This window comes from Dermacentor silvarum, chromosome 5 (assembly GCF_013339745.2).
Source record: "Dermacentor silvarum isolate Dsil-2018 chromosome 5, BIME_Dsil_1.4, whole genome shotgun sequence".
NCBI classification, from domain to species: Eukaryota; Metazoa; Arthropoda; class Arachnida; order Ixodida; family Ixodidae; genus Dermacentor; species Dermacentor silvarum.
In genome coordinates, this window is record NC_051158.1 from 66,449,247 (window position 1) to 66,476,252 (window position 27,006).

At 48.4% G+C, this 27,006-nt stretch overlaps 1 protein-coding gene across 3 annotated transcripts in view; it reads right to left on the reverse strand.

The window, feature by feature from the left end:
• LOC119453430 (intraflagellar transport protein 46 homolog) overlaps positions 1 to 27,006 on the reverse strand; it is a 73,183-nt gene that overhangs the window by 6,085 nt on the left and 40,092 nt on the right. The window contains exon 9 of one of the 3 annotated variants that reach the window (XM_049668149.1): positions 26,754 to 26,842. The exons of the other annotated variants lie outside the window; for them this stretch is intronic. Coding sequence (XP_049524106.1) covers positions 26,754 to 26,842 — 89 coding nt within the window. The remainder of the gene's footprint in view (positions 1 to 26,753; positions 26,843 to 27,006) is intronic. 3 annotated transcript variants of the gene reach the window in all.

Consider the following 27,006-nt stretch of genomic DNA (forward strand, 5'->3'; position numbering starts at 1 on the left):
GGGAGGGGCCGGGCTCGGGCACGGCGTGTGCTTTTGACCCGGGCCCGGGCCGGGCTCGGGTTTTGTGACGCGGGCCGAGCCGGGATTGGGCTTCTGGTGGTGTGCATGTAACGTGCAGCGAGTTATTATAGGCGTCTCAACTCAGAAAGATTATTTTTGGTCTCGGGCGGGTTCGGGCCGGTTTCGAGTCGGGCTCGGGCCAGGCTCGAGCTTAAGTAAAGGGGGTGGTGGGCCGGGCGGGCGGGTAAAGTAGATATTTCCGGCCCAGGCCGGGCCCGGGTCTCGCCATAAAAGTTTTGATCGGGCTCGGGTGGGCAGGCCAACGTAAAAACGGGCCCGGGCCGGGCCCGGGCTGAAAAAATCAGCCCGTGCAGTGCTCTAGTGGTAGCTCTGGCTGACTGGAAGGGCGAAGCACTATTATCAGCCACAATACGCAAGGCGAAGAATGTGCCATAGCCCTCGCCATCAGTGTTCAACCCCCAGATAAGATCATACATATTCTTACAGATTCCCAGCAAGCATGTCGAAACTACGCACAACGACGGATTTCACCGATCGCTCATAAAATTCTACACAAAATACAAAACATTCCACTAGTTCACCTAGTCTGGACACCTGGGCATGCGTCTCTCCCTGGCAATGAGCGCGTTCATGCGACAGCCCGAGCCCTACCCCTCCAGGCACCGGTGGAAGGCCAGTCAAACCCACAAGGGGGGAAACGATACCGTTACATACACGCATATACTACAACACCACAGACATCCCGTAGAACATTCCCTCCACCACACGTGAAGCTAAACCGTGCAGATGCAGCCGCTTGGCGCCAGCTCCAAACTAATACGTTCCCCAGCCTTGCTCTCCGCCACACTTTTTACCCTAGCCAGTACCCGACAAATGTCCTTTCTGTGGTGGTCACCCAAACCTCTAACATTCTACGTGGGAATGCTCCAAACCACCCGGCTTACCTAGAATACCCAACCCCTCCCCATCCCAGTGGGAAGCCGCTCTTTCCAGCACAGCCTTCGACGACCAGCGATGCCTGATCGACCGGGCCAGCCGGATAGCAGCAGCAAAGGGGGCCCTGGACTGAGGGCTCCACCCTCTGGGACTTCGTTCAAGATTTGGGGGCGCGCCCTCGATTGCAGTGCCAATACAGCGTTGCGCAAGCACGACCTACTGTACTACTGACCTGACCAGCGAGCAGAACACCAGCGCGGCTGCTCTAGCTCATATTTTTGCCACTACGAGCCTTATGGCGCCACTAGTTAACCCATCTGCGCCGCACTTTTGCTGTTATCTGCTCGCGCCAAGCCGGGATGTTTGCGTGGGTATGCACCTTGTACGACTAAGAAAATGAGCAAAGGTATGGTTATTAAACAAAATCAACAATAATGCCGCAGTGCTACGTGACTTTGTGTAAATCACGGCAAGGTAAGACGCCTGGCCTCGAATTCCTGCTTTACGCATCTGGGTGAAAAAATGGATCAAGGCATGCAGTTTCTAGAAAAGGTCGCACTGCCCTTGTGTTATTTGGTGTGCCGAAAATGCAGCTACATACCTTAACTTGTTATAAGTAGGTGTTTTATGATTAAAGAGATGTGGCCGTACATTTATTGTCACTTAGTGGTATATCCCGAATACCTTCGCCACCGTTATCAAATTTGCATTGCGAGCATGCGAGGCAAGGGTCGCACGAAATATTTTTGCAACAAACATTCCTGCAAATAAGTTGTGCCGCACAAAAAAAAAACTGTATTACCGTTGGTAGCTTATCGCGTACGTTATCATTATTTATTCTTCTCGTTTAACGGCCCTAAATCCCTACAATCAAGTTTAGATTGCAAGGATATAGCTTTTACTTCATTTGAGATTGTTTCAGGCCAGAATATGACATAAAGACTGAAGGCAAGATGTACTGCTTTCAATACTTCTATCCATTGTACCCTAGGTGCACGGGTGGCGCCTGCCGTACCAAAAGCGAGCAGCATGTAATCAGCGAAAGGAAATAGAACGACGTGCAAGCACGTACGTTGTTCAGTCGAATTTATACAGTAAATAAACTGTACTCGGTCCTATATTACATACGCCGTCGCAAAACATGTCACAGAGCGACAACTCATGAATTGGTGCAAACAGATGCACCACTAATCTTCAATGAGTGTTTGAAAATTGCGAAGTTGATAGTGCCCGACTTGCACAGTGGGACTTGGAATTTTATCGCAGATTGTAGGCTTTCTGAACAGTACAATGCATCTTAGACACTCTCCGGGACCAAAATATTTGTTAAATAGTCCTGAACGAATCTAGCAATATGAAAACATTCAGCGCCAGCTTGCTAGTAAGAGCCGCAGAAGACATAGCAATATTTCAGTGGTGCGTGGAAAACTATATATATATATAATATCTATAGGTCCCATGCTCTACCATCTTAGCTGTGACTGTGGGGATCATATATGACATGGAAAGGTGGGCTGCCGTACCCGAGACAGGAGTTCTCCTATGTATACATGCATGAAGTAGATGCTAAAGCTTATTCGCTATTACGCGATTAAGAAAAATAATAATAATAATTCAACTGCCCTCCAAGCGACCGCTGGAAATGGTATTTACACAGGAGGGCTCTACTGAAAAGCGCATAATACGGTTCGCTAAGCTCGTGCACGATAAATAAGCCTATTTCTCACTTGCACGGTCTGACTGTCCACAAAACAAAGAAGAAACGTGCGCAACATCAGTTATTGCTGAAGAACCGAATAGTGCACCAGTGTTGGCGCAGTTGATCTTTGTAAATAACGCTTTGAAATGTTGGCTGAAGTGTACATAAGCATTCTCACTATCACAAGCATTACAATATCTCAAGATATGCCTAAATTTGAGCACGTTGCGTGAATGAAGCACTTGTACAGTGCGCCCGCGTGCGCTGTAACCATTGCACGTCGATGCTCAGGAGGGGTAACTCGAGCGCCCCCTTAGCGGCGAAGTGGAACGAGAAACCGACGCAGGCGGCTCCATAGAGAGCCGCCACCTGACCAGTCAGTATTTGAGTAGGTCGTTGCGCAAGACGCGCACTCCCGATTGCAGCGCCAATGCGGCGTTGCGCAGGACGCACGTAATAAACACAGATTGCATCTCTGCGTTCGTTGCGTGCGGACGTGGTCGCCCGCCGCCGCTCCCGCGTCGGCGTGGGACGCGACTACTATAGCTTGGCGACCCGGACGTGAGCGCTGGTCGTGGCAGCCAGGGGCGTAGCCAGAAATTTTTTTCGGGGGGGGTTCACCGGCCCGACCGGGGGGGGGTAAGCTTCTGGTTTCCTCTAGGTCACGTGATCGATAATAAATGTCGGTAGTTTCAGCACACTCTATACATGTATATCAAAGACATTCAGTAGACCAGTCTCGAAAACGCATCATTGAGACGACCCGCCCGATCGGAGAAGACATCGTTAATCGTTGATCTCCGTTACGCGTAGATGGCGTCGTCCTCGTCGGGGCGAAGTGCGTTTCACAAGCCAAGGACGGCTATACGCGTGAAAATGCACGTGTGACCCGGCTATACCTACTCCCATAGAAATAGCTTGTTCGCTGCGTCTTTGCGCTAGAAAACCTAAATACGCGCAAAAACGCGTAAGGCTCTTTTTTCTTTCGAAGCTTTCGTCGCCCTGCTCCCTCATACGAAAGGGTTGCATTTCCTGCGGCAAGTGCATGGGCCGCTGTGTCTTCCGTTGTGTGCGAGCGTGCAGGCGTCATTTGCCTTTACGTCAACAGATTCAGAATTGTACAGAATATTTCACCGCACACCATAGATATGGCACGTGTACGCATTTTAAGTACTGCGTGAAACTCATTTCTGCTTCACTTAGGCCGGTGCAAACAGGAAGCGGCCTTGTACCTCACAGAATCTCGACTGATTGGTGTACTAGTGATGCAGGAATGAAATCCGGTCTTGTTCAGTGCATAGTGCACATAATCAATTTCTCAGGACGCGTGAACTCCGACGAGAACTGTCAGCACCTGCAACAAGAGTTCACTTACGCTGTACTGCGCACAGCAGTAATTCATGCTTGTCGGCTTTCTGTTTCGTGCATTCTGTTGCGAGTCGGTGGAATTCCACTGCTGTCATCAACCCCTTCGTGTGTACATTGCTGGTTTGGGATTCCACAACAAAACAGCAACTACCAGCCTTCCGTAATTGCTGGTTTGGGATTCAACCACACAACAGTAATTACCAGCCTTCCCTATAGGGGCGCAATCGCAAACAAGAGACGTTTCTCGCGCAGACTAAGCCTACGTTCACACTTGGGAAGCGGCAAGCGGGCGGAAAGGCCAAAGCGGCCGGAAAATTTTTTCCGCGCCTGTCCAAGTTGTTTACATTTGTTTTGCTACCGCCGCGGCCGCCGCTGCCGTTTTCGTCCAGATCCATCTAGTCTGCGTACGTTTGTCGGCGTGGTGGCGCTCATTATCGCATTATGTCGAGCGCTATGTTCATTCTTTGACCCACGTACCGTCATCAAAAGTGATCATTTTACGCAACTTCGCGTGTCATCTGCGACCTTCGGTAAATTCCTCGTTGGCGTTCCGTAATTCTCCGCAGACGGGCGCGGTAGCGCTGAGTCACAGGTTGGTGCCAAGGCGTGAGAATATTTCTTTAGTAGCTTTTATTTACAATTTGTAATAACATTTCATCATTTCGTATTGTCGGCGCCTCCAGGACACCAAAGGGGCAACGGGAACACCACAGCTAAAACCCGGGCTGGCCCTTGTGTTGGGGCTCGCCAAAGCCTGCGCGTCCTACGTGAGACCTACGCTCCCAATCTATCGTCGCGACGAGAATGAATGAAATGAATGAAAAACTTTATTTTTACAAAGGAGTTTTCCCGGCGTGGACTGAAGGCCACAAGGGCCCTCAGTCCAGGGCCCCTGTGGCCTTTGCCATCTTGCGAGCTCTGTCGATCAGCTTGAGCTGTTCTTCAGGCCGCTTCGAGCAGGATAGCGCAGCCTCCCACTGCTCCGGTGTTGGTGTTTTGTGTACTGGCGCTACCTTTGGTTTTTGGCAAGCCCATGTAACGTGACGAGAAAGCACCCCGCGACTTCTGCAACATACCGTACACGTGCGAGGAGAATTATGGAGCGCCAACGAGGAATCTGCCTAACTATTATCTGCCGTGGAAGTGGAAGAAGAAATGGCTTTTATAATTCTACCTACTTGTTTTCTAGAAATGGACAATGAATAAACGGAAGACGCGGACACCTCGGAAACGGCGGTGGTGGGTTCGCCTGGCTTTGCAAAAGCGCGAGAAGTTGGGTCACGCCAAGGCTTCGTTGCCGCACCTCCGGTCGCGCGACGTTGAATACTATCGCGAGTATTGCCGACAGTACGTTTTAGTGCCACTCTTGTCGTAGAGCAAGGGCTGGTTCTTGATCGCGTCGATCAGCATACAGCCTACACTTCTGGTGCCATGTTCAATTTTACGACCGGTTGTTTACATGCTAGTGTAGCTTGCAGTGAAGCAGAACGACTTTCCGCCGCGTTTCCGCTTCGCCATGGCGAAAAAGTCGGCCCGAGACTGATTTGGCTCGCAGCCTGTTTTTCTGCCTGTTTTGCCGCCTAGGCGGGCGGATTTTTGCAAGATTTCGCCGCTTCCTACAGCTTCGAGACCAAGTGTGAACGTAGCCTAAGATCCTGCGCGAGCGCGGCCTAACCGGCACCTGAAGGGAAGCGGCGGAAATGTATACCGGAGATTTCGACCACCTGGGGTCTTTAACGTGCACCTAAATCTATGTAAACGGGCCTCGAGCGTTTCCGCCATCATCTAAAATGCGGCTGCCGCATTTGTTGCTTCATTTGTTGCACATTTGTTGCTTCAGAATGCGGCCGCCACATTCTCGCCCAAAACTTCACAGACTGTCAAAGCCTTGACAAACACCGTGACAGTTTTTTCCATATGTAGACATGATTCGCTGTAAATTTACCAACCAAACGGAAGCGCCCAGGAATGAAATTGTGATAGTAGCACCGGTTTCATGAATTATGTCAGCGCGAAGCGACGAAAACAAAGGGCGGGTAAGGGGGGGGGGGGGGGTTGCGGAAAAAATTTCGGGGGGGGGGGGGGGGGTTCAACCCGCCCCCTGGCTACGCCACTGGCGTGTTCTATCGCGCGCCATGTCTCAAACGTCATCTTTCATTGGCGGCGCTGTAGCAGATTGTCGCGCCGCTCGAAAGGCCCTTTCCCTGACGCGCCATCGCGATTGAAAAATATACAAAAGAGACGCGACAAGGAGCAGAGACAATATGCAGTACAGTATGAATCACAATTCTGTATAAAGTGGCCGGCTGTGGACAGCGCCAGCGTCTGCAGCAGCTACCGCGAGGTAGCTGCTGCAGACGCTGGCGCCCATGACGTTGCAACTGCGTGGAATCTAGGAAACCGAGGTCGACGTGGTTCTTTCAGTAGCCTTCGACGTTGGCCCCTTTCTTCAATTTGTCGGTTCTCTGCGACGTTCAGCTTGTCAGGGTCAGGGTCAGGTAGGGGGGTCTTCGTGGTAATCACCGCTTCCGCGGAGGGCGGCGGTTGTCCACGCCTCGACGTGAGCTTTTTAGTTTGGGCGTCACAGTCTATGTCGGGTCCGGTCGTCGTCAGGGCGTGCGCGGATGAACGGACTGCCTCGTGGGAAACGTCCAAGGAACGCCCTTTTCCGTGTTGGGACGTAACACCAATAATAGCCTGGCATGAGGCAAATCATGCCATGATTGCCATGGTGCCCATGCCAACCATGAGCAGGCCATGTAATGCGTACGACGGATAACAGGCGGACCATTGGAATTACAGAATGGATACCAAGAGAAGGGAAGCTCAGTCGAGGACGGCAGAAAACTAGGTGGGGTGATGAAGTTAGGAAATTTGCAGGCGAAAGTTGGAATCAGCTAGTGCAAAACGGGTAATTGGAGATCACAGGGAGCGACCTTCGTCCTACAGTGGACATAAATATAGGCTGATGATGATGTGGGGGTGGTAGCGGTGATGATTATGATGATGATGATGATGAGGCAACTAGCTTAAATGGAGCGCTCGTTAGCTATACACGGACCGGTGTGCAAGGGAATGAGTGCACCAATTACACGGTATCGAAACCAAAAGCTTTCTGGTTTGGTTTGCATTCGGCTCCAGGCTTCTAGGTATTTTATGGTTCGGTTCAGATTCAGTTACCGAATAAAAATAGAATGGTTCGAACCGGTTTGAACCTACCCGTATGGGTTCATAACCGTTAGAAATCAAGAAAAACTACCCGCCTCGGTGGCTTAGCGGCTATGGTCTTGCGCTGCAAAGTATGAGCTCGCGGGATCAAATTCAGGCCGTGGACGCCGCATTTCTATGAAGCCGAAATGCAAGAACGCCAGTGTCCTATGCCTTGGGAGCACATCAGTCCGGATTCCCTTACTACGGCGTGCCTCATAATGAATTCGTGGTTTTGGTACCTAAGACCCCAGAATTGAATTCATGAAGGAAAATTAAAAGTGTTATCTTCTTTCTGCATGCTCAGAGGAAGCATTCAAGCAATACGACTGGGAGGGATTGATGGTGAGAATAATCGGCGATTATCTCAGCAGCCTTCGGTTTACATATGACATTGCCCTGTTCAGCAACGCTGAAGAATGATTGAGGACCTTAACCGAGAAAGTGTAAGCCCCTGTGTCTCGTAAAGCCCCTGTAATAGTGCCCCGTGCGTTTTGGGCACGTTAACCACCCCTTGTGGTCAAAATTAATCCGGCCTCCACCACTATTTCGTGCCTTATAATCAAACCGTGGTTTTGGGATGTAAAACCCCAGAATTCAGTTCATTAGGGAGAATTAAAAGTTTTAGGATGTTTTTTTTTTTCTTCTGTATGCTTACAAGAAGTATTCGAGCAATTTGACTGGGTGGAATTGGGGGTGAGATAGAACGCCGAATATCTCAGAAACCTTCGGTTTTCAGATGACATTGTCCTGCTCAGCAACGCTGAAGAATGATTGAGGACCTTAACCGAGAAAGCGCAAGAGTAGGGTTGAAGGCAAGTATGCAGAAGGGCACAAAGGTAATGTTCTTTTGTTCGGCAAGAGTACAAGAATTCATGATTGCCATTCAGCTTATAGAGGTGCAGTAGTATGTTTATCAAGGTCAATCAATTACTCACAGGGAGCCCTGATAATGAGAGGGAAGTTTACAAACGAATAAAAATTGGCTCGAGCACATACGGCAGGCGTTACCAAACCATGACCGGTAGCTTACAACTATCCTCGAAAAGAAAAGTGTACAATGATTGTACTCTGCTGGTGCTAACGTATGGGGCAGAAATTGGGAGGTTAACAAAGGAGCTTCAGAAGAATTAACGACCGCGCACCGAGCTATGGAACGAATAGTGTTAGGCGTAAAGTTAAGAGACTGGCAGACAGCGTTGTGAATTAGAAAGGAAACAGGGGTAGCCGACGCCTTATTTGCAGGTGCGTGAGGCGAATAACCAGTGGCCTATTAGATTTACATAACGGGTTCCAAGGGAAGGGAAGCATTGTCGCATTGTCGTCAGGCAAGGAAAGAAAGTTGGTCCTTTCAAATGCTTTGGATTGATCGACCGATACAAAGGCGCCGCTCAAGGACTTCGCACAATCTTAGGTAAAGAGATCTCGTCTGATCTGAGAGAGCGATGGAAATTTTGTTCGTTCTGGTACAGCAACTGTTTCCTAAAGGCTTGGTAAGTTACCGCGCAACGGATTATGTACTTATGTACGCTATTGCTTTGTGCATTCATATGATCGTGACTCATAATTAAAATTAAAGTATGGCGTTTAACATCCCTAAGCGACACAGCGGCTTATGGGGGACACTGTAAGGAAAGGCTCCGGTTTTATTTTAGACCACCTGTTGTATCTCACCATGCGCCTAAAACAGGTTAACAAGTGTTTCTGCATTCCTCCCTCATCTGAATTTAGGCGCCGCCGCTTGGTACGGCTCCACTGAGCCACCGTGATGGGTATGGCTTATAGTTGTACACGAAGTTGATCTTGTATATCGTTTAAAGCTACAGTGTAATTGGGGCGCAGAAGAGTACCTTCATGACAATGCAATACAAATTTTTGTTCGAAGACCAGTCATTTAAGCGAAGTAAAATTTCGGAACCGTGAAAATGTGCATCATCTGTGATAACATGTTAGCTTTGGAAGAGTGATTCATTTTTGTGGATGTTTCATCTACGCAAGAGACACGCTCTTACGAAATCACTGCAGGCTGACTTAAGGAATTCGTGCAATCGGCAACAACGCTACGTTGTTGAGCCTGTATTATACTTTCTAAGCACAGTTCGTAAATGCGGTCACTTCGAAAAATAGCAAAAAGCCGGCACTACGATCACGGCAGTGGATATACAAGCAGCGCCCCTAAGCGGAGAGAACGGGTCGCACGAACTTTTTTTGCCAACCAGCGCCCACTTCGGAAGTGCCGCAGAAGGAAGAGGCACTCGCAGTGACGTCACGCTGTTTGCAAACAGGGAGAGGTCTATTAGCTCTTCTAAGAAAGGATAATATTCTCATTGTATATTTCCAATGCAAACACTACGCAACGCGCCTATGCCAAGTCTCCTTGTCACTAACTCCGCAACTTCAGCACCAAATTTATTTTACGAGAAAACGAGAGCGTTATCTTGCGATAACGCTCTCATTCCATCTCAAGGTACCGTCGTTCCATACTGACGGATGCTCGGGATCGCGTTGATTGCACGGTAGGGTGCGTTTATAGGACATTTTCCCGCTGCCTGATAGCACACGCTTGCGTGGCTCAGTGGTAGAGGATCTGACTCCCGCGAAGCGGGCCCGGGTTCGATCTCGGCGTGAACCGGGTACTTTTTTTCGCATTTCCGGTGATAGCGGTTACGGACACCTGGCATCGGTGGCGGCGGCGGCGGCGGACACCATCGTGAACCGAAACGGCTATTGTAATGAGCCCATAAAGCCTGTTTCACACGCAAGCGATTGAGCGAATGGAGCGAACAGCGGCGCGGCGCTGCGAAGCTTATCGCGAGGTTTCGTTTCACATGCATTGCCGCCGCGCATTTTCCACCGCTGCGAATATCGTCCTATGCACAGGCTTTCCCGCACTAGTCCTTGACTGGTCACGTGGCGAGGGGGGCCGTTCGGAAGCGGTGCTGCCGCGCTGCCGCCGCGATGAAATTCCAACTTGGCCGAACCTCGCCGCTACAGCCGCTAGTGCCGCCGCCGCCGCTCGAAACAAATTTGTGCGCCGCGGCGCCAGGAATCGCGAGCATTTTCGTTTGGATGTGAAACAGGTTTAACAGCTTAAGCTGTAATTGATTACGGTCATTCGAAAACATATCACAATAGCTTGGTTTGGTTCACAGCACTGCGTCATATTAAACACCAAGATACGAGGTCTGTCCCAAGGAGGTTTTGTTAACTCCTCAGTCTATCTCAAATGATCGTGCACAAGTACGCTTAAATAAATCATTTGGATTGGATTGGGAAAACGTTTATTGAGCCTGCAGTAAAGAGACAGCTTTGAGGTTCACCAATCTGGTCATTTTCAAAATACTCCCCATTACACAAAATACACTAGTTTCCCCTCTTTTGCCATTGCTGGAAGCACCCTTGGAAGTCCTCTATGCTTAAACGCTTCAGCAGTGCTGTTATTTTTTCTTCCTTGTTGTCACAACCTCGAAATGCCACCCTCGGTGCACCAGTTTTCATTTGGGGAACATCGCCGGAAAGAATCCCGGCCGCGGCTGCCGCATTTCGTTGGGGTGTATGCAAGAGTACCAGGTCATCAAAATTAATCCGGGCTCTTGAAATACGGCTTGCCTCATAATCAGAGCGTGGTTTTCAGACGTAAAATACCACTGGATGTGTTTTGTTTATTTTTGTAACAAACGCAGCGTCTTAAAGCGCCAGCTGTCACTAGAAAAGAACGCGAGAAACCGGCGCGTGTGCCGCAGGCGCCAAATGTCTCAAAGAGCTGGTCGGTTTTGGCTCGAGCGGAGTATGCGAGTGATTGTAGCTTTGAAAGATATCTGCTTTAAGAGCTAAAAGTGCGCATGAAAACCGCGGCAACTCTTATTGTGCTCGTTACTTTCTCGAGTAACCGTAACTATAAACGAACCCCACGATTCCTCAATCTTTCAGCTCCGCTAAAGGAGCTGGGGTGCCACCAGTCGGTTCAACATGAACATTTGCGTCACAGCACAAGGCGGTCCACTCCTTCTGCGTCAGCGACCTCGGTGACTGCCTTGCCAGCTCCGCCACCTACTGTGTCCATGGCCATTGCGCCGAAGTGCTGTAAACGATGGCGCAAACAAGGGAAAATGAACAGGCCGTACTGCATTCGAAAAGGTCACGGGAATGACACAGCAGATTACGCAAGCAACCTGCTGTGAGTGCAGAGTGTTGTAGGAATGGTGAGGAAGAAATGTGGGCGTGGCTGTAACGATGAGGAAAGGAACAGTACTAGAGAGAACGAACCAAAAGAAATCATGAGCCATTCCACGCTGGGAAGGTGGATGACCAGCGAAGCTGTTTAGGGCACGACACAGAGGTACCACAGAATTTTAAACAAAGGCAAGAACACATGGATTTTCCTGATCGGTGGTCATCGTGACGATAGTTACACAAATTCTCGTATCACGTTTGTTATTATTGTATTATTTAATATATATAGATGTTTAATTAAACAAATAATTAGGTAATATTAATATATTCATTAATTAACGCGCCTGCGAAGAGCGACAGCAGGAACAGAGACGAGAATGAAACCGTCGCCAAGGGGCGGCAAACATCACCGATGAAAATCGTGCACAAAACGCCAAACGCATGCGGAACGTCGCTTTTCCTAGGCGCGTTGCATACACCTCGTGAGTCCGGACTATACGCGGCCTTCCCATTACGACGACAGAAGAGAAGTGAAATTGAAAATGGAGAACCACAACCCGTCTTTCTGGTTTTTTATATACATTCGCGTGGACGACGGGACCGCCTTCCCGAGGAGCCGGAGGAAACTAGACACGCTTGACGTTTCGACTGCACCGCCACCACGGGAGAGCGGTAGGAAAGGAAGCTAGATACGCAAGCGCTTGGAACGCCGACAAAAAGAGGGCGGTGCGAACGTAGACATAACCGACTCAGGGTCAGCCTTTTGGGCTAAGATCCCATCGTACCGCGGTGCACGCTGCTTATCGTCGGTGCTCTGGGCTCTTAGGGACCCCACCAATGACCCCGTGATGCGACGGATCTGCTCACGGTCCCTACCTGTAGCTCTTCAAGAGGGCGGCCGTGAGTCACGTGATCTCCGCATCGCGGCAGATCTACCAGCGCTACGTTGCTCCCCGTTAGCGCCTCGCTGTTGGCGCTTCCCCCTCCTTTTATGGATTTCCATTTGTTTCTTTTTCTTTACCATTCTTATCTTGTACACCTTTCCCTCTTTTACCCCTGTTTCTTGTGTCCTCAACATTCGAATAAAAATTTGACTCAACATTGAATAAAGTTTTCGAGCAATAGCTCGGTTTTGCTTGCTTTGGAAAAGGACACTGACGCTGCTCGGCGCCGTCCGCAACTACCGCATCTACATTTGCACCACAAGACAACACACAGACGCTGCTCGGCGCGGCAGCAGCAGCCAGCCAATTGACCTTCATGCTGCGCCTCGCTTCAACGCGAACTAAGCGTCGAAAGCACAACGCATACGAAGCTACCAGCACTCGGCGCACTTTGTACACATCGCAGATCGCTTTCAAGATATGGGCGCCCACGCGGCGTACGCAGCAGCCGCCGGTCATCATCATCATCATCATCATCATCATCATCATCATCATCATCATCGTCAGCCTATATTTTATGTCCATTGCAGGACGAAGGCCTCTCCCTGCGATCTCCAATTACCCCTGTCTTGCGCTAGCGTATTCCAACTTGCGCCTGCAAATTTCCTAACTTCATCATCCCATCTGGTTTTCTGCCGACCTCGACTGCGCTTCCCTTCTCTTGGTATCCATTCTGTAACCCTAATGGTCCACCGGTTATCCATCCTACGCATTACATGACCTGCCCAGCTCCATTTCTTCCGCTTAATGTCAACTAGAATATCGGCTATCCCCGTTTGTTCTCTGATCCACACGGCTCTCTTCCTGTCTCTTAACGTTAGTCCTAACATTTTCGTTCCATCGCTCTTGGTGCTGTCCTTTACTTGTTCTCGAGCTTCTTTGTTAACCTCCAAGTTTCTGCCCCATATGTTAGCACCGGTAGAATGCAATGATTGTACACTTTTCTTTTCAACGACAGTGGTAAGCTCCCAGTCAGGATTTGGTAATGCCTGCCGTATGCACTCCAACCCAATTTTATTCTTCTGTAAATTTCTTTCTCGTGATCAGGGTCCCCTGTGAGTAATTGACCTAGATAAACGTACTCCTTTACAGACTCTAGAGGCTGACTGGCGATCCGGAATTCTTGTTCCCTTGCCAGGCTATTGAACATTATCTTTGTCTTCTGCATATTCATCTTCAACCCAATTCTTACACTTTCTCGATTAAGGTCCTCAATCATTTGTTGTAATTCGTCTCCATGATTGCTGAATAGGACAATGTCATCTGCAAACCGAAGGTTGCTGAGATATTCGCCGTTGATCCTCACTCCTAAGCCTTCCCAGTCTAAGAGCTTGAATACTTCTTCTAAGCATGCAGTGAATAGCATTGGAGAGATTGTGTCTCCTTGCCTGACCCTTTTCTTAATAGGTAACTTTCTACTTTTCTTGTGGAGAACCAAGGTAGCTGTGGAATCCTTGTAGATGTTTGATTCCGCAATGCCTCTATGACTGCTGGTATCTCTACTGAATCAAATGCCTTTTCATAATCTATGAAAGCCATGTAGAGAGGTTGATTGTACTCCGCAGATTTCTCGATTACCTGATTTATGACATGGATATGATCCATCGTAGAATATCCCTCCTGAAGCCAGCCTGTTCTCTTGGTTGGCTGAAGTCAAGTGTTGCCCTGATTCTATTGGAAATTGGTGAATGTTTTATACAGTACTGAAAGCAAGCCAATGGGTCTATAATTCTTCAGTCCTTTAACGTTGAGAGAAATTGAGAGAAATCCTAGACCTCACTAACCTAAGTGCAGTGACCATAGGTTAGTGAGGTCTAGGATTTCTCTCAATTTGAAGAGAGAGAGAGTGAAATTAGTCAAGAGGAAACGGGCCAACCTAGAGGCAGTAAGGGTAAAAGTAGACCAATTCAGGCTGGTGCTCGCAAACAAATATGCAGCTTTAGAACAGGAAGATAAAGACAGCATAGAGGTAATGAATGAAACGGTATAACTAGGCTGATATCAGAAGCAGCAATTGAAGTGAGCGGTAGGGCACCAAGGCAACCAGTAGGTAAGCTCTCCCAAGAAACAAAGGACCTAATAAAGAAACGACAGAAGATGAAAATGTCCAACTCAAGAGATCAGATAGAATTCGCTGAACTGTCAAAACTAATCAACAAGAAAAAAGTAAGGGATATTCGAAATTATAACGTGGGAAAGATTGAGGAAGCCGTAAAATATGGACGCAGCATTAAATCAGTAAGAAGAAAGCTTGGCTTAGGACAAGGCAAGATGTATGCACTAAAAGATAAGCATGGTGATATCATCAGCAATTTCGATGACATAGTAAAAGCAGCGGAAGAATTATATACTGACCTGTACAGTGCCCAAAACAGCCAAGCTACTTTCATTCAAAATAGTGATGAACCGGATACAGAGGCTCCTTCTATAACTAGCGGTGAAGTTAGAAGGGCCTTGAAAGACATGACCAGGAGAAAAGCTCCTGGAGAAGATGGAATAACAGTAGATTTAATCAAAGATGGAGGAGATATCATGCTTGAAAAGCTTGCGGCCCTTTATACGCAATGCCTCACAACTTCATGTGTACCAGAGAGCTGGAAGAACGCCAACATTATTCTAATCCATAAGAAGGGAGACGTTAAAGAACTGCAGCCGCCGGTAGTGGAAGGCTAAGTCCCAGTTTTACCTTGGCTGAGCTTGAAGGTCAGATTTACGGAACCAGGCGTGTTCTTGGTTTGTACCTGCTATCTTGTACCTGCTGTAGAGCTGTCGCTATAAAATCTGTTGGTACCCTTGTTCCTGGGAACTTTTTGGGTCCCAGGTGTGACAAGGGTAGTTTCCATGAAAATCCACGGAAACCTGGCCATAAACAGCTTCGCTGTAATAAAGTAAGAAAATGCCATCGTAGCCTAGTGGTTAAGGAAACCAGCGCTTGGCAGGAGGCGCTACGGTAATTTGATTGTCCTATTGAAATTCGCGGAGGCCATCCGATACGGACGGCAAGGGAATAGTGTGACATCTTGATCGATGGCAAACGCGCGCTTATATCAACACTTGATAAAGCCCAGCGCATCTGGCTAATCTTTGTGGATCCTTAGCAGTTGGCCTTTACAGGAGCGCATGTGCTCACACGTTCTAGCACCCTGATGCCCAGTCAGGTCAGGCAGGTCTCAAGATGAGCGGTGAATTTAGTGGCGCGAAATGAGAGCATGTCCTATCAAAAACTGTTTCCATCGCTCGCAAGGCGGTGTGTAATAGCGCTGCTGTTGTCACGCCAAATTGCAGCGGTGGCTCCCTTATTACGGGTTGCTATGCTCAAAGACAGAGGTCCAATTCAACTGTCGGTCATGCACTGCTCTTTATTGCAGAGGTCTGAAATCAGGCGAGTCAGGAATCTACCTACATACCTGAGAATACCGCAAAGTGCCTGGGATGAGCCGAGCAATGCCTCACATTAACAGTTGTGGGCATTGAGAGAGGCGCCAGCGCCATTGCGCGGGCTTCACCTGTTCTGCCGTCCCTCGCCTATGCCCGCCCGCTCCCAACCGGTTCCAGCGGTGGCGCTCCGCACGCGGTGGTTTGCGGTGAGGGCGGGGCGCTGACGTCACTACGCGCCCGCATCGGCTGCTAGTCACTGAGCGTGGCTCTCTGATCTCCGGGACCAGCACAGGGTACGTACATGCTTTCCTCTCGTCCGCGCCGACACCTTTGTGACTAGGACTTGAGCTCGCGCACGGTGCCTTTGCCCGTGCGGGGAGCGCGTACTTTGTGCTGATCTTTCCTGACGCTAAGCCGACGAGCGGTGCCTAGTGCTCGCGCGAGGTCGTACCACACCGAGCCGCACTTGCCGAAAACCCAAGCCGAAGGATATTGCCCGAGCTCTCGCGAGTTGACCCATTGGTTATCGCCAGAGCAAGTAGCATAGCCACCGGGACTTTTCCTAGCGACGTGTCCCAGCTTGAGCCTGTGCTCTCGCAGCGACGTGCTATATAGGCGCCCGTTGGCTCCCGCCGCGCAGGCGTTTGTGCAGTGCTGGTGCCGACTGATTCAATAAACGGTTTGCGTTAACTCAGGGCATTACTGTGTTTTTGAGTGCGTCGCTCGGTAGCCCCTTGTGGCTGATCTCGCGCGCGTGCAGCGGTGCTGGAGGCGACGGCTGACGCGGCCCTGTGGCTCGCTAAGCTCGAACCCGCGGTGGTTGGTCTCCTGTGAGACACCAAGAACCCACAAAGTCGTGAGGAGCTAAATGCGACGTGTAGGGAAAGTGTTCCAGCAGAATGATGGAATCGTGTGCCAACAACTCGCGAACTATTACGCAGAGTGCGCAGGAGAATTATTGTGGTGAAGAATCCAGCACCACTCTTCCAAAAAGTTTGGTCGCATGCGGCGCACACGATATCAGACGCGTCAGAACATCCACGTGACAGTTTGACCTTCAAGTACAGAATCGTGAATAGTGAGTTATATGGCCATTAAAAAACACCATCAGCATGGCTTTGATGTTTCCTTACTTCAAGCGCGATTTTCTTGGACTTGGATGATTTTTTTCTCCACTCCTTGCTCTGCTGCTTCAGCCTGATGCGGTATTCGAAAATTCAGGTTTCGTCGACCTTGACGACCCTCTGCAAGAATCCATCGCTGTATTCTGAAGTTGTCCAATTATTGCAACATTCTATTCGTTGCAACCTTTGCTCAGGAGCCAGCAGTTTCAACACCATGAAGGTGGAAACTTTTATTATTTTCCAATTTTCAATCAAAATCAGGTGAACAGACGACTTTCCTAAACTAGGTGCTTCTGCTTTCATTCTAGCAATCATTCTGTGATCACGACGGGGGGGGTGTCGTCTTGATCTTGCACCGTGCCAAAAAAGCTGGACCCACTTCAACACAGTTCTTTCCTTATGACATCTTTTGAATAATATTTTTTGCAAGATTTGATAAATTTGCCCACCATTCTTACTCAGTTTCACAAACAGTTTGATTGTGATTGTTTGTGCAGTCTGTTCACTTATCTGCATTTCGACTAAGACCAAACATTTCTTGCTCAAAATATTAGGAGACGCTTAGGCTTCGCCTTTAAAATTAGAATGCAATAGTATTCAAAGATCCCTCACTGCTTCTCACGCTTCCAGGCAACTGCAGCTTATGTAACCGTAATGTTTACCGGGAAACGCTGGCGACGAACGCTATGCACGAAGGCGAGCTTTCTGGTTCTTTTTTTCCCCGCCCGACCGGCCGGCACCACCGCGCTTTGATTAGTAGAAAGCCCGGGGCGGGCGCCGCTCTGTGAATGGTAGAAACGCGGCACGGGCCACGCTCGGATTGCTAGCTAGCTAGGAGGATATAAAATTGCTGCGTGAGTGTAACTTGCTTCACCCGCGCACCATCAGAATTGTTGCGTGAGCGTTGCTTGCTTACTCATAGAAGACGATGACGATGGTGACCCGCACACCATCACAATTGGTTCGTGAGCATTTGACCTTGGCTGAACTTGAAGGTCAAACTTAACGGAACCAGGCGTTTTCTCGGTTTGTACAGTGGTGAGCACGGTTAGGGTGAACACCTCATTAGCATTCAAGTTATAACTTCAACATACCTTCTACTACAGGAGGGGGGGGGGGGGAATGTGCCGAATACGATGCCTAATAATGATGCGGATAAAATAAATAATAGTTTTCTTTATTTTGTGCTAAACATGAACTGCTATAGGCTCGTGAATACTAAGGAGGACCCTAACAGTGCTCACCACGTACCTGTATAGTAGTAGAACTATCGCTTTAAAATTGCACTACCGTCAGGCCAATACTAGAGGCCGACCGGATTCTTGATCGGAGACCGTCGCACCGCTACACACTAGCCGACTTATTAGATGAAATTTGGGGATAGGCCTTGCATATATGCAAGAGTACTTACACTCTACCACACCCGCAAAAGACTGCAATTGGAGCTAACGCCACGCATTTGATGTCTGCATGTTGTCACAAGAAAACCCCATCCTCGGACTACAAATCTAAAGGATATTTTTTCAATTTAACTTTGACAATACGTCGCAGCCTTGCGAATTAAGAATATATATGAAGCAATTTTGTGTAAAGACCAAGTTCTTTATGTAGATGCATTGAACGCTCATGAATTTTTTCAAGAAGTTTAGATTTGTAGTGAAATTCGTGGCCTTTCGTACTTATGACAGCAAAACTGCAAATTGCTTGCTTGCTTGTTTATTTGTTGTTCTGTTTATTCGTTTGTTGGTTTGTCTGTTTGTTCGCTTGTTTGTTTTTTTCTTTCGTTTGTGTTTGCTTGGTTGGTTGGTTGGCTTTTTTGTTACCGTTTTGCTCTTGCTGCCGTTGCTGCCATCAAGCGTACTTTTGGCGGTTTGAGTCATTTTTTGAGTCTCTCACTTTTTTGTGGACTCACTGTATGAACTTTTGAGACAGACCTCGTACATCGTTCCGTGTCACGTAGGTATGCAAATAAAGTACCCTTTGTTCAAGTAAATTAGCGAGTGAGGCTGGAAGACGTTTTCTAAAACTTTTCATCGTCGTCAGCCTATGTTTAGAAGTTTAGATTTTGCAGTAAAATGTTGGCCGTTCGTACTTATGAAAGGGAAACTGCAAATTGTTAGCTTGCTTGCTTGCTTGCTTGCCTGCCCTGCCCTGCCCTGCCCTGCCCTGCCCTGCCCTGCCCTGCCCTGCCCTGCCCTGCCCTGCCCTGCCCTGCCCTGCCCTGCCCTGCCCTGCCCTGCCCTGCCATGCCCTGCCCTGCCCTGCCTCGCCTCGCCTTGCCTTGCTTTGCCTTATGTGCCCCAGCCAATTTTTATTCTTGCTTAAATTTCCTTCTCATCATCAGAGTTCTTTGTGATTAATTGATTGACCTGAATAAACGTACTCCTGTAGCTCTAGAAGCTGACTGGCGATCATGAATTTTTGTTATCTTGCCGGGCTACTGAGCATTATTTTGGTCCCCTTCTGCAGATTAAACTTCAACATTACTCTTATACTTTCTGGGTTAATGTCCTCCATAATTTTTTTTTTGCACGTTGCTGAACAGGACAATGTCTTCTGTAAAACGATGGTTGCTGAGATATTCACCGTTGATTCTAACCCCCAATCTCTCCCAGTCTAATTACTCGAATGCTTCTTGTAAGCACGAAGACTTGCTAAAGCTTTTAATTCTCCTTAATGAATAGAATGCTTGCGTTCGACGTGCCAAAACCACGATTTGATTATGCGGCACGCCGTAGTGGGGGTCTCCGGATTAATTTTGACCACCAGGAAATCTTTAACGTGCCCCTAATGCACGGGTCATGGGCGTTTTTGCACTTCGCTCCCGTCGAAATGCGGCCGCTGCGGCCGGGATTTGATCCCGCGACCTCAATCTTAGCAACGCAACACCATAGCCACTACGCCACCACGGCTGGTGTAGCACGTATTGAGCAACAAAAAGCGGTGTCGGGAGTTGTAAATGCGAAGCATTTCTTGGTGAACATTTGCCACTTTGACTCTATCTATCTATCTATCTATCTATCTATCTATCTATCTATCTATCTATCTATCTATCTATCTATCTATCTATCTATCTATCTATCTATCTATCTATCTATCTATCTATCTATCTATCTATCTATCTATCTATCTATCTATCTATCTATCTATCTATCTATCTATCTATCTAGCCGCCTACGTCTTGGTGCTCTCATGGTCGTATCGTTAACTTGGTAGGTACCAAAATTGGCATAGTATGACAAGAATGTATGATGAACATAAACGATAGGTCAAGACATGATTGTCATGACATGCGTGTCATGTAGGTCATTAAACATCCGCCTAAAATGACAATGAACCAGTGAAAAAAGATTAACACTCAAAATCCACTGATTGGTTTCTGACGTGGGTACCAAGTGAAGGAAACACTAAAGGATGATGGTAGAAGTCATGCATAGTCATGATCATGACTTAGCAAAAACGACAATGACTCAGCGAATAAATATTGACACTCAAAAACCACAGAAATGGCTTTTGACATAAATGATAGGTCATGACACGAAAGGCATGACATGCGTCTTATGTCGGTCATGAAACAGCCGCCTAGGTCTTGGTGCTCTCATGGTCGTTTCGTTAACTTGGTAGGCTCCCCGCACACTGCTTCGCATAACATCGATTCCCACAGGGTGTGGGATCTGCCGGCATTTTCATATTGCTCTACAATTTTCGCATTGACACTTTTCATTTAACTATAGTATTTTAGTAGTTGATTAAGTAATTAAGTGTAATTACTTAATTAGGCAAAAGGTATCCAAGCGACTGTAAACAACATTATATGCTGGCTGTGTCCAGTGACGTGGCATTTGCATACCTTTAGTTCTGCTATATATATATATATATATATATATACGGGGTGAGAGAGATCTGTTACGATGGGGTGCGTTTATTTCAAAGATGAATTGATGAAAAGGGGCCGCGCCGACACCGAGCGCTACAAAGACAAGCGCACTTCGTCCTCCTCTTCTTCCATCCTTGCCGTAGCGTTAGCGTAACAATATACATACGGGGTGAGAGAGAGAGGTCAGAGGGATTGCAGTTTGCCCCCCCCCCCCCCCCCCCCCCCTCCACTCGAGTAATAATTGGTACGCCACAGCCTCCCACTGTTCGGGATGGGTCTTGCGATTAGGAGAAGCCTGGGAGTGTTGGGGAATATGCCCAAGCAGTGGGATACAGCGAGGCATACACTCCACAGTGCAGACACTTGCGGGAGTATAGGGTGGGTTTAGGATGCCTCGATGTCAGAGACGGCTACCACCGTACGGAGAAGCGTGGCATCGAGGCACCCTAGTGGCGTTGTATGGCGTGTTAAAGGCTTCGGAGAGAATAGGTGTTTCTTTGAAGTTTCCGCCACGCCACTGCTTCCTCTCGAGTGAGGGTTTTAGGAGGGCGGGGATATAGACGACGGGACCGGCGGTAGTGTTCGAGGAGGTTGCAAACAGCTGGGAGGTATGGTTTCCGTGTAGTCTCCACTTTCCTCTCCATTGTGCGAGGCCCGGATGGCATACGCTCGGGCATCGGCCTGGGCCCGTTAATTCCCGCTGAGAGAATCGAAGGCAGGAACCCGTGTTATAGCTATGTACTTACTGTGTTAGGAGGGGTGCGTTGGGGAGGATGCGATAGGCGGAAAAGGAGAGCTCCATGGCCTCGGACGTGACTGCGACATGCCTCTGGGGAGTCAGAAAAGTTGATGACACTATCTTGATTTGGACGTGCCGCCATGGTAAGGGTAATGACCGTTTCCTCCGATGCCGCCATGGTGGTGTTTCGAAAGGACGCCGAGGTCACTTCCACCAGGTTGCTGTCCACGACGCTGACCGTGTGGGCTGCACTGTAGTCTTGTTCACTATAGACTGAACGGTAGGGTGTCTTGGCTGCATCCACGTAGAGTAAATGGGGGCGGTCGCCGTAGCGGCGCTGGAAGACTCTACTGGCTTCGCTGAAGCCCTAGATTTCAGGGATAGTAGGGGAAAAGTAAACATGTAACAATAATGCGGACCAGTGACGCGATAGCTGCAGCACACCATCATACGCAGTAAGTCTGAATGTGTTTCGAGCTTTATCTGTTGGAGTAAACATTCGCGGATGCGCGCGAGCAATTTTCATTCATAAGAAGCAGAGGAAACTTTATTCGTCGAAAGTTGTTCCTGTTGTCTTGGTGTTACCAAAACAACGGCAAACCTCTTTCTTTCTTGTGGATCTTGCGCTCCCTGGTGGCGGAGAAGTGGAAAGCCGCAATTTTTTCTGCCTCTTTCCTACCATTCATCTCGCTTGTTACCGATGGCGTCGCTTAAGTTCTTTCACTTGGGTGCTGGTTTATGGAAAAGCTACTATAACCTATACGCGGCCTCAGCTAATGATGTTTTGCGAGCTCTGAAGAGGCGGGTCACAGTATTCAGCGGAATCAATCCACAACTTCAGCGGAATTAATGGGGGCTAAAATATTCGACTGCTACTTCGTAGGTCCGGATTTCGATACCTCGCTGGGCAATGTAACTTTTGTTTTAATTTTATTTATTCCTTTATAAAACTCTTTCAAAGCACGTTGTTATTCCTGTGATGGACACCGCTAACACGGGCGAACATCAAAACGACTAGGGAAGTCATCCCATAAACAGCGATTGCTGTGATAATAAAGGAGCTGCAGTAATTCTCAGCGAATTTCATACGAAGGGATTGGCGGTCGCGCGTCACGGTCTGCTTTGGGTTTGTGTTTATATTGAGCCTTAAACGTCCTTCTCGAGCGCGAGCGGGATGAACTGGCCGTTTCAAGGCGCTACCAAGAATTCGTGTCACAGTGAATATCGCCTCACCAGGAATTCATGCGGAATGGAATGGAAGTGGCCAGACTGAAGAAGCGGCTTCGTGATGATAGTATGACAGTGCCGAAAATATCTGCTTCAAGAATTAAACGTGCGCACAACAAACGCGACAGCTCTTATTGTGCCCGTTAGTTTCTCGAGTAACCGTCAGCATAAACAAACTCCGCCATTCCTCAATTCTTGAGTTCCTCTGAAGAAGCTGAAGTGCCACCAATCAGTTCAGCATGGACATTTGCGTCACAGCACAAGGCGGTCCACTCCTTCTGCGTCAGCGTCCTCGGCGGCTGCCTTACCAGCTCCGCCACCTCCTGTGTCCATGGCCATTGCGCCGAAGTGCTGTAAAGGATGGCACAAGTAAGGAAACAGAATATGCCATACTGTATTCGAAAATGTCACGGGAATGACGCGGCTGATTACGCAAGCAACATGTGTGAGCGAAGAGTGTTGTAGGAAAGGTGAGGATGAAAGTAGGGCGTGGCTGTAACGATGATGAAAGGAACAGTAAGAGAGAGAACGAAGAGAAAAATCATGAGCCGTTCTACCCTGTGAAGGTTAATGACCGGCAAAGCTGTTTGGCACACGACACTGAGGTGGCAGATAATTTTGAACAAAGGCAAGAACACATTTATTGTCTTGACCGGTTGTCATTGTGACGATAGGTATACGCACACACATTCTCGTATCACCTCTGTTCATCATCATCCGCCTATATTTATGTCCACTGCAGGACGAAGGTTTCTCCCTGTGATGAGTGTGATCTCCAATAACCCTTGTCTTGCGCTAGCTGATTCCAAATTGCGCCTGCAAATTTCTTCATCACCCCACCTAGTTTTCTGCCGTCCTTGACTGCGCTTCCCTTCTCTTGGTATCCATTCTGTAACTCTAATGGCCCACCGGTTGTCCATCCTACGCATTACATATAGCCTGCCCAGCTCCATTTTTTCCGCTTAATGTCAACTAGAATATCGGCTATCCCCCTCTGTTCGCTGATCCACACCGCTTTCTTCCTGTCTCTTAACGTTAGGCCTAACATTTCAACGCGATAGCGTTAAGGGCTCCGTGTCGCATAAAATCCGGCGTCGGCGCCGGATTTTGCAACTAGATATGTAAGCGCTTAGAACGCTGACAAAGAGAGGGCGGTGCGAACGTAGACGTAGTCGACACGGGTCGGCCTTTTGGCTAAGATCCGATCGTATACACCATCAGCTCTTCGATACGGATCTAGAAAGGCCATATTGGCCCTTAATGTATTTTATTTGTTTTTATAGAAGCGTTATTATTATACACTTTTAGCCTTTTATTTTACTAACACCACGAACTACCACTTTTTAGCCATTTTGGTGGTTTTTTATTGTATACACCTTTACCCTGTTCTCATTTGGTTCTGTAACCCTATATTATGTTCTTATAAGAACATAAGAACATAATATAGGGTTAAAGATATAATATCCCAGGCACAAGGGTATACCCTTGTGCCTGGGGCCTATTTGGGTCCCAGGTGTGACAAGGATAGTTCAAGTGCACGTTACAGGTCCCGGAGCTCACCACCCGGAGTCCACAGAGGTATGTGCCATTGCGCTTGAACAGTTTCTTCGCTATCTCCGGGATCGGCCCACGAGACCGGAGTTTTCGCTAGGACGCGTGAGAATTTCCCGGGACCTTAGCCATAAACAGCTTCGCTACAATAACTTAATTCATTGATGGTCCTGTTCTTGTAGCCTCCAGTATACAGACTAGAGAAAGCGAAAGGAATGCGAAGAGAAAAAAAACTTGACAAAAGGTTAACCTACGCCAGTCAGTCTGAAGGTTCGCTGAACTTGGAATGTATCTCAATGGGACGATGTGTAAATAACACAAAAAAATGTCACAGTTTCGCCCTAAGGGCGAAGCAATGAATGCGATAGCAACACAGCAATGTCATACGAAGTAAGGTGAGCGGCTTTATTGGTAGCAATATGAATTGTAGTAAACATGAGCTGATTAAGTAAGCAGGTGTGCTGCGGCGTAAGTAGACCGACATGAAGAGAGACTCGATGACCACGAGAAGGCGCGTGTGAAACGGTGGTGTTAATGAGAAGCGCTGCCCGTGGGCAGCGCGTGCGAAGGGACACACCTGTAGCGCTGCACTGCCGATCCGGGCAGCATTGCATGTGTAGCGTGCGTTGGAAAATGTGGCCCGACTATTACTAACTGTGGTGTGAGCGCGCACAAACAAACATGAATAAATCACACTGAATGACTGCAGACAACGACTGTCAAAACGCTGGCAGCAAGCGCATATACGCCGCAGCGGGCGAAGGTACGTATGGTCTATCGCTTCAACGGAAACTGAGCGGCGAATGCACAGCGCACAAAGGTCAGAGCCGTGTGGAGATAAGAGACGGCGCGAGCGAGCGACGAGCGCGGTTGTTGGCAGAGTAGAAATGCGCCCCCCCCGCTCCCTCTGGCGCTCGCTTCCCGCTTCCTTGCTTGCGCGTGGAAGATTGAGTGCGTTCGCTCTCCGTGACAGCGTGCGTCCCCGCACTCTTCCGCTCGGGCATACGCGCGCGGCGAAGATTTTATCTATACGGAACCTCACGGCGACGGCGACGACGCCGGCGACGCCGGCGGCAGAAATCCGGTGGAAGTGTCCATATAATTGCTATCGCAATAAAATGAAACAGGCAAAGTGACAAATCAAGTCCGTGCACACAAACTTCAAAGTAGTGCGAATCCTGAATGGCGTAAGTAAAGCGAAGGACTAACCCTTTGTGGCTCGCATTGCGTCGCCAATTTTTGCCCTAAGCAATTTATTGCCTGCGGAGAAGTAAACAATTGTGCAGTTTTGTTCAAATAAACAAATAAAGATATGTAAAGATACGGACAAGCTGTAACGGCTCCCATACCCGTAGTTTCAGCCTGTATCATCGTCATCATCAGCCAATATTTATGTCCACTGCAGGGCGAAGGCATCTTCCTGTGATCTCCAATAACCCCTGTCTTGGTGGTGGCGTGGAGCAGAGGTAGAACACCCGGCTTCTAATCAGTCTGCATATCTTGTTCAAATTGATGCAATGTCGTCGAGAGAGGTGACAAGAATGCGCAGTGATGTTCCGGTCGTGTCAAAACAGGCGAGTGGCAGATTGTTTCATCGCCACAGTGCTTCGGTTACTTCTCCGTGGCACAATTGATGACCTTTCGGACACTCATTATAACTATGCGGGGATACGGAAAGGTAGATCTATGCTTAGTTTCCGTACAACAATATACGGAACCTCTTTAGCGCTGCTCGAAAGCGTCTGCAATGCGGTTGGAATTCTTATAGTTCAAGCAACGTCGAACAACTGGAACTACCACGATGAATTCGTGGTTATGGCGCTGTGCTGCTGAAGGCAAGGTCACGGGTGTGGTCCCCGACCTCGCTAGCATAGTTATTATACCAGTGGAATGAAAAAAAAAACGCACGAGTACTTAGAATTAATAAAGTGAACTTGTCTGCTAGTTGGTTGGACGCGCTGTTCCCTAGTTAACATGACTTAGATTTAGTTGCACTTTAAACAAACCTACAGCTGGCCAAAATGAGGAGTCAACTTCCAGTCAGAAGGAGCCTATAGATCCTGTTGTGTGGTAGCGAGAGAGACACTTCGATTCTTTCCCAACTGTACTGTCACTTCCGCTACACCCTCCGTCTTCATCCCGCCCATCTCCCATACCACTGACGCAACTGTGCATCCATCATTGGTACTTTAGTACGGTCCCGTGTTCATATATACAACAAAACGAGGAAAAATTCAGTCAGATAGAGAGCTGAAAGATTGGCCCCACCCGGTTTAAACAGTGTACTAGAGTCAAGGTCCACCAGGTTCAAGTTCTCGCGGGGCAGCGCCTAGCCAGCAGACCTGAACGCATTACCACAGATTTTATGCTGGCGCGGCGACGAATGGAAAACTCGGCTGATGATTTTTTTTTTTTTTTGCGCTGGAATACTCTTCTCTTTTTTTATTTCTAAACAATTCCCCGCATTTACATTGGACTGAAGAGGAAGCAAAAACTGTGTGCCGCTTACCTGCGAGTTCTTGAAGGCGGTGAACAAGCTGAAAAGGACGTGCAGTGACTGGATCAACTTGCCCTTGTACACTGGGATGTCCATCAGCACTGCGTATCATTTAAGCACCACAGGATTTGCGACGCTTACGTTAAAATAGAGGTCACGATATACTATGCGCATCAGCGGGGGCAGAACGGACACAATCGCAGAGCAACAATAGAGTTCACCCTATTATTGTTGAAGAATTTAGCTGCAGGACACCAGAGTTTGA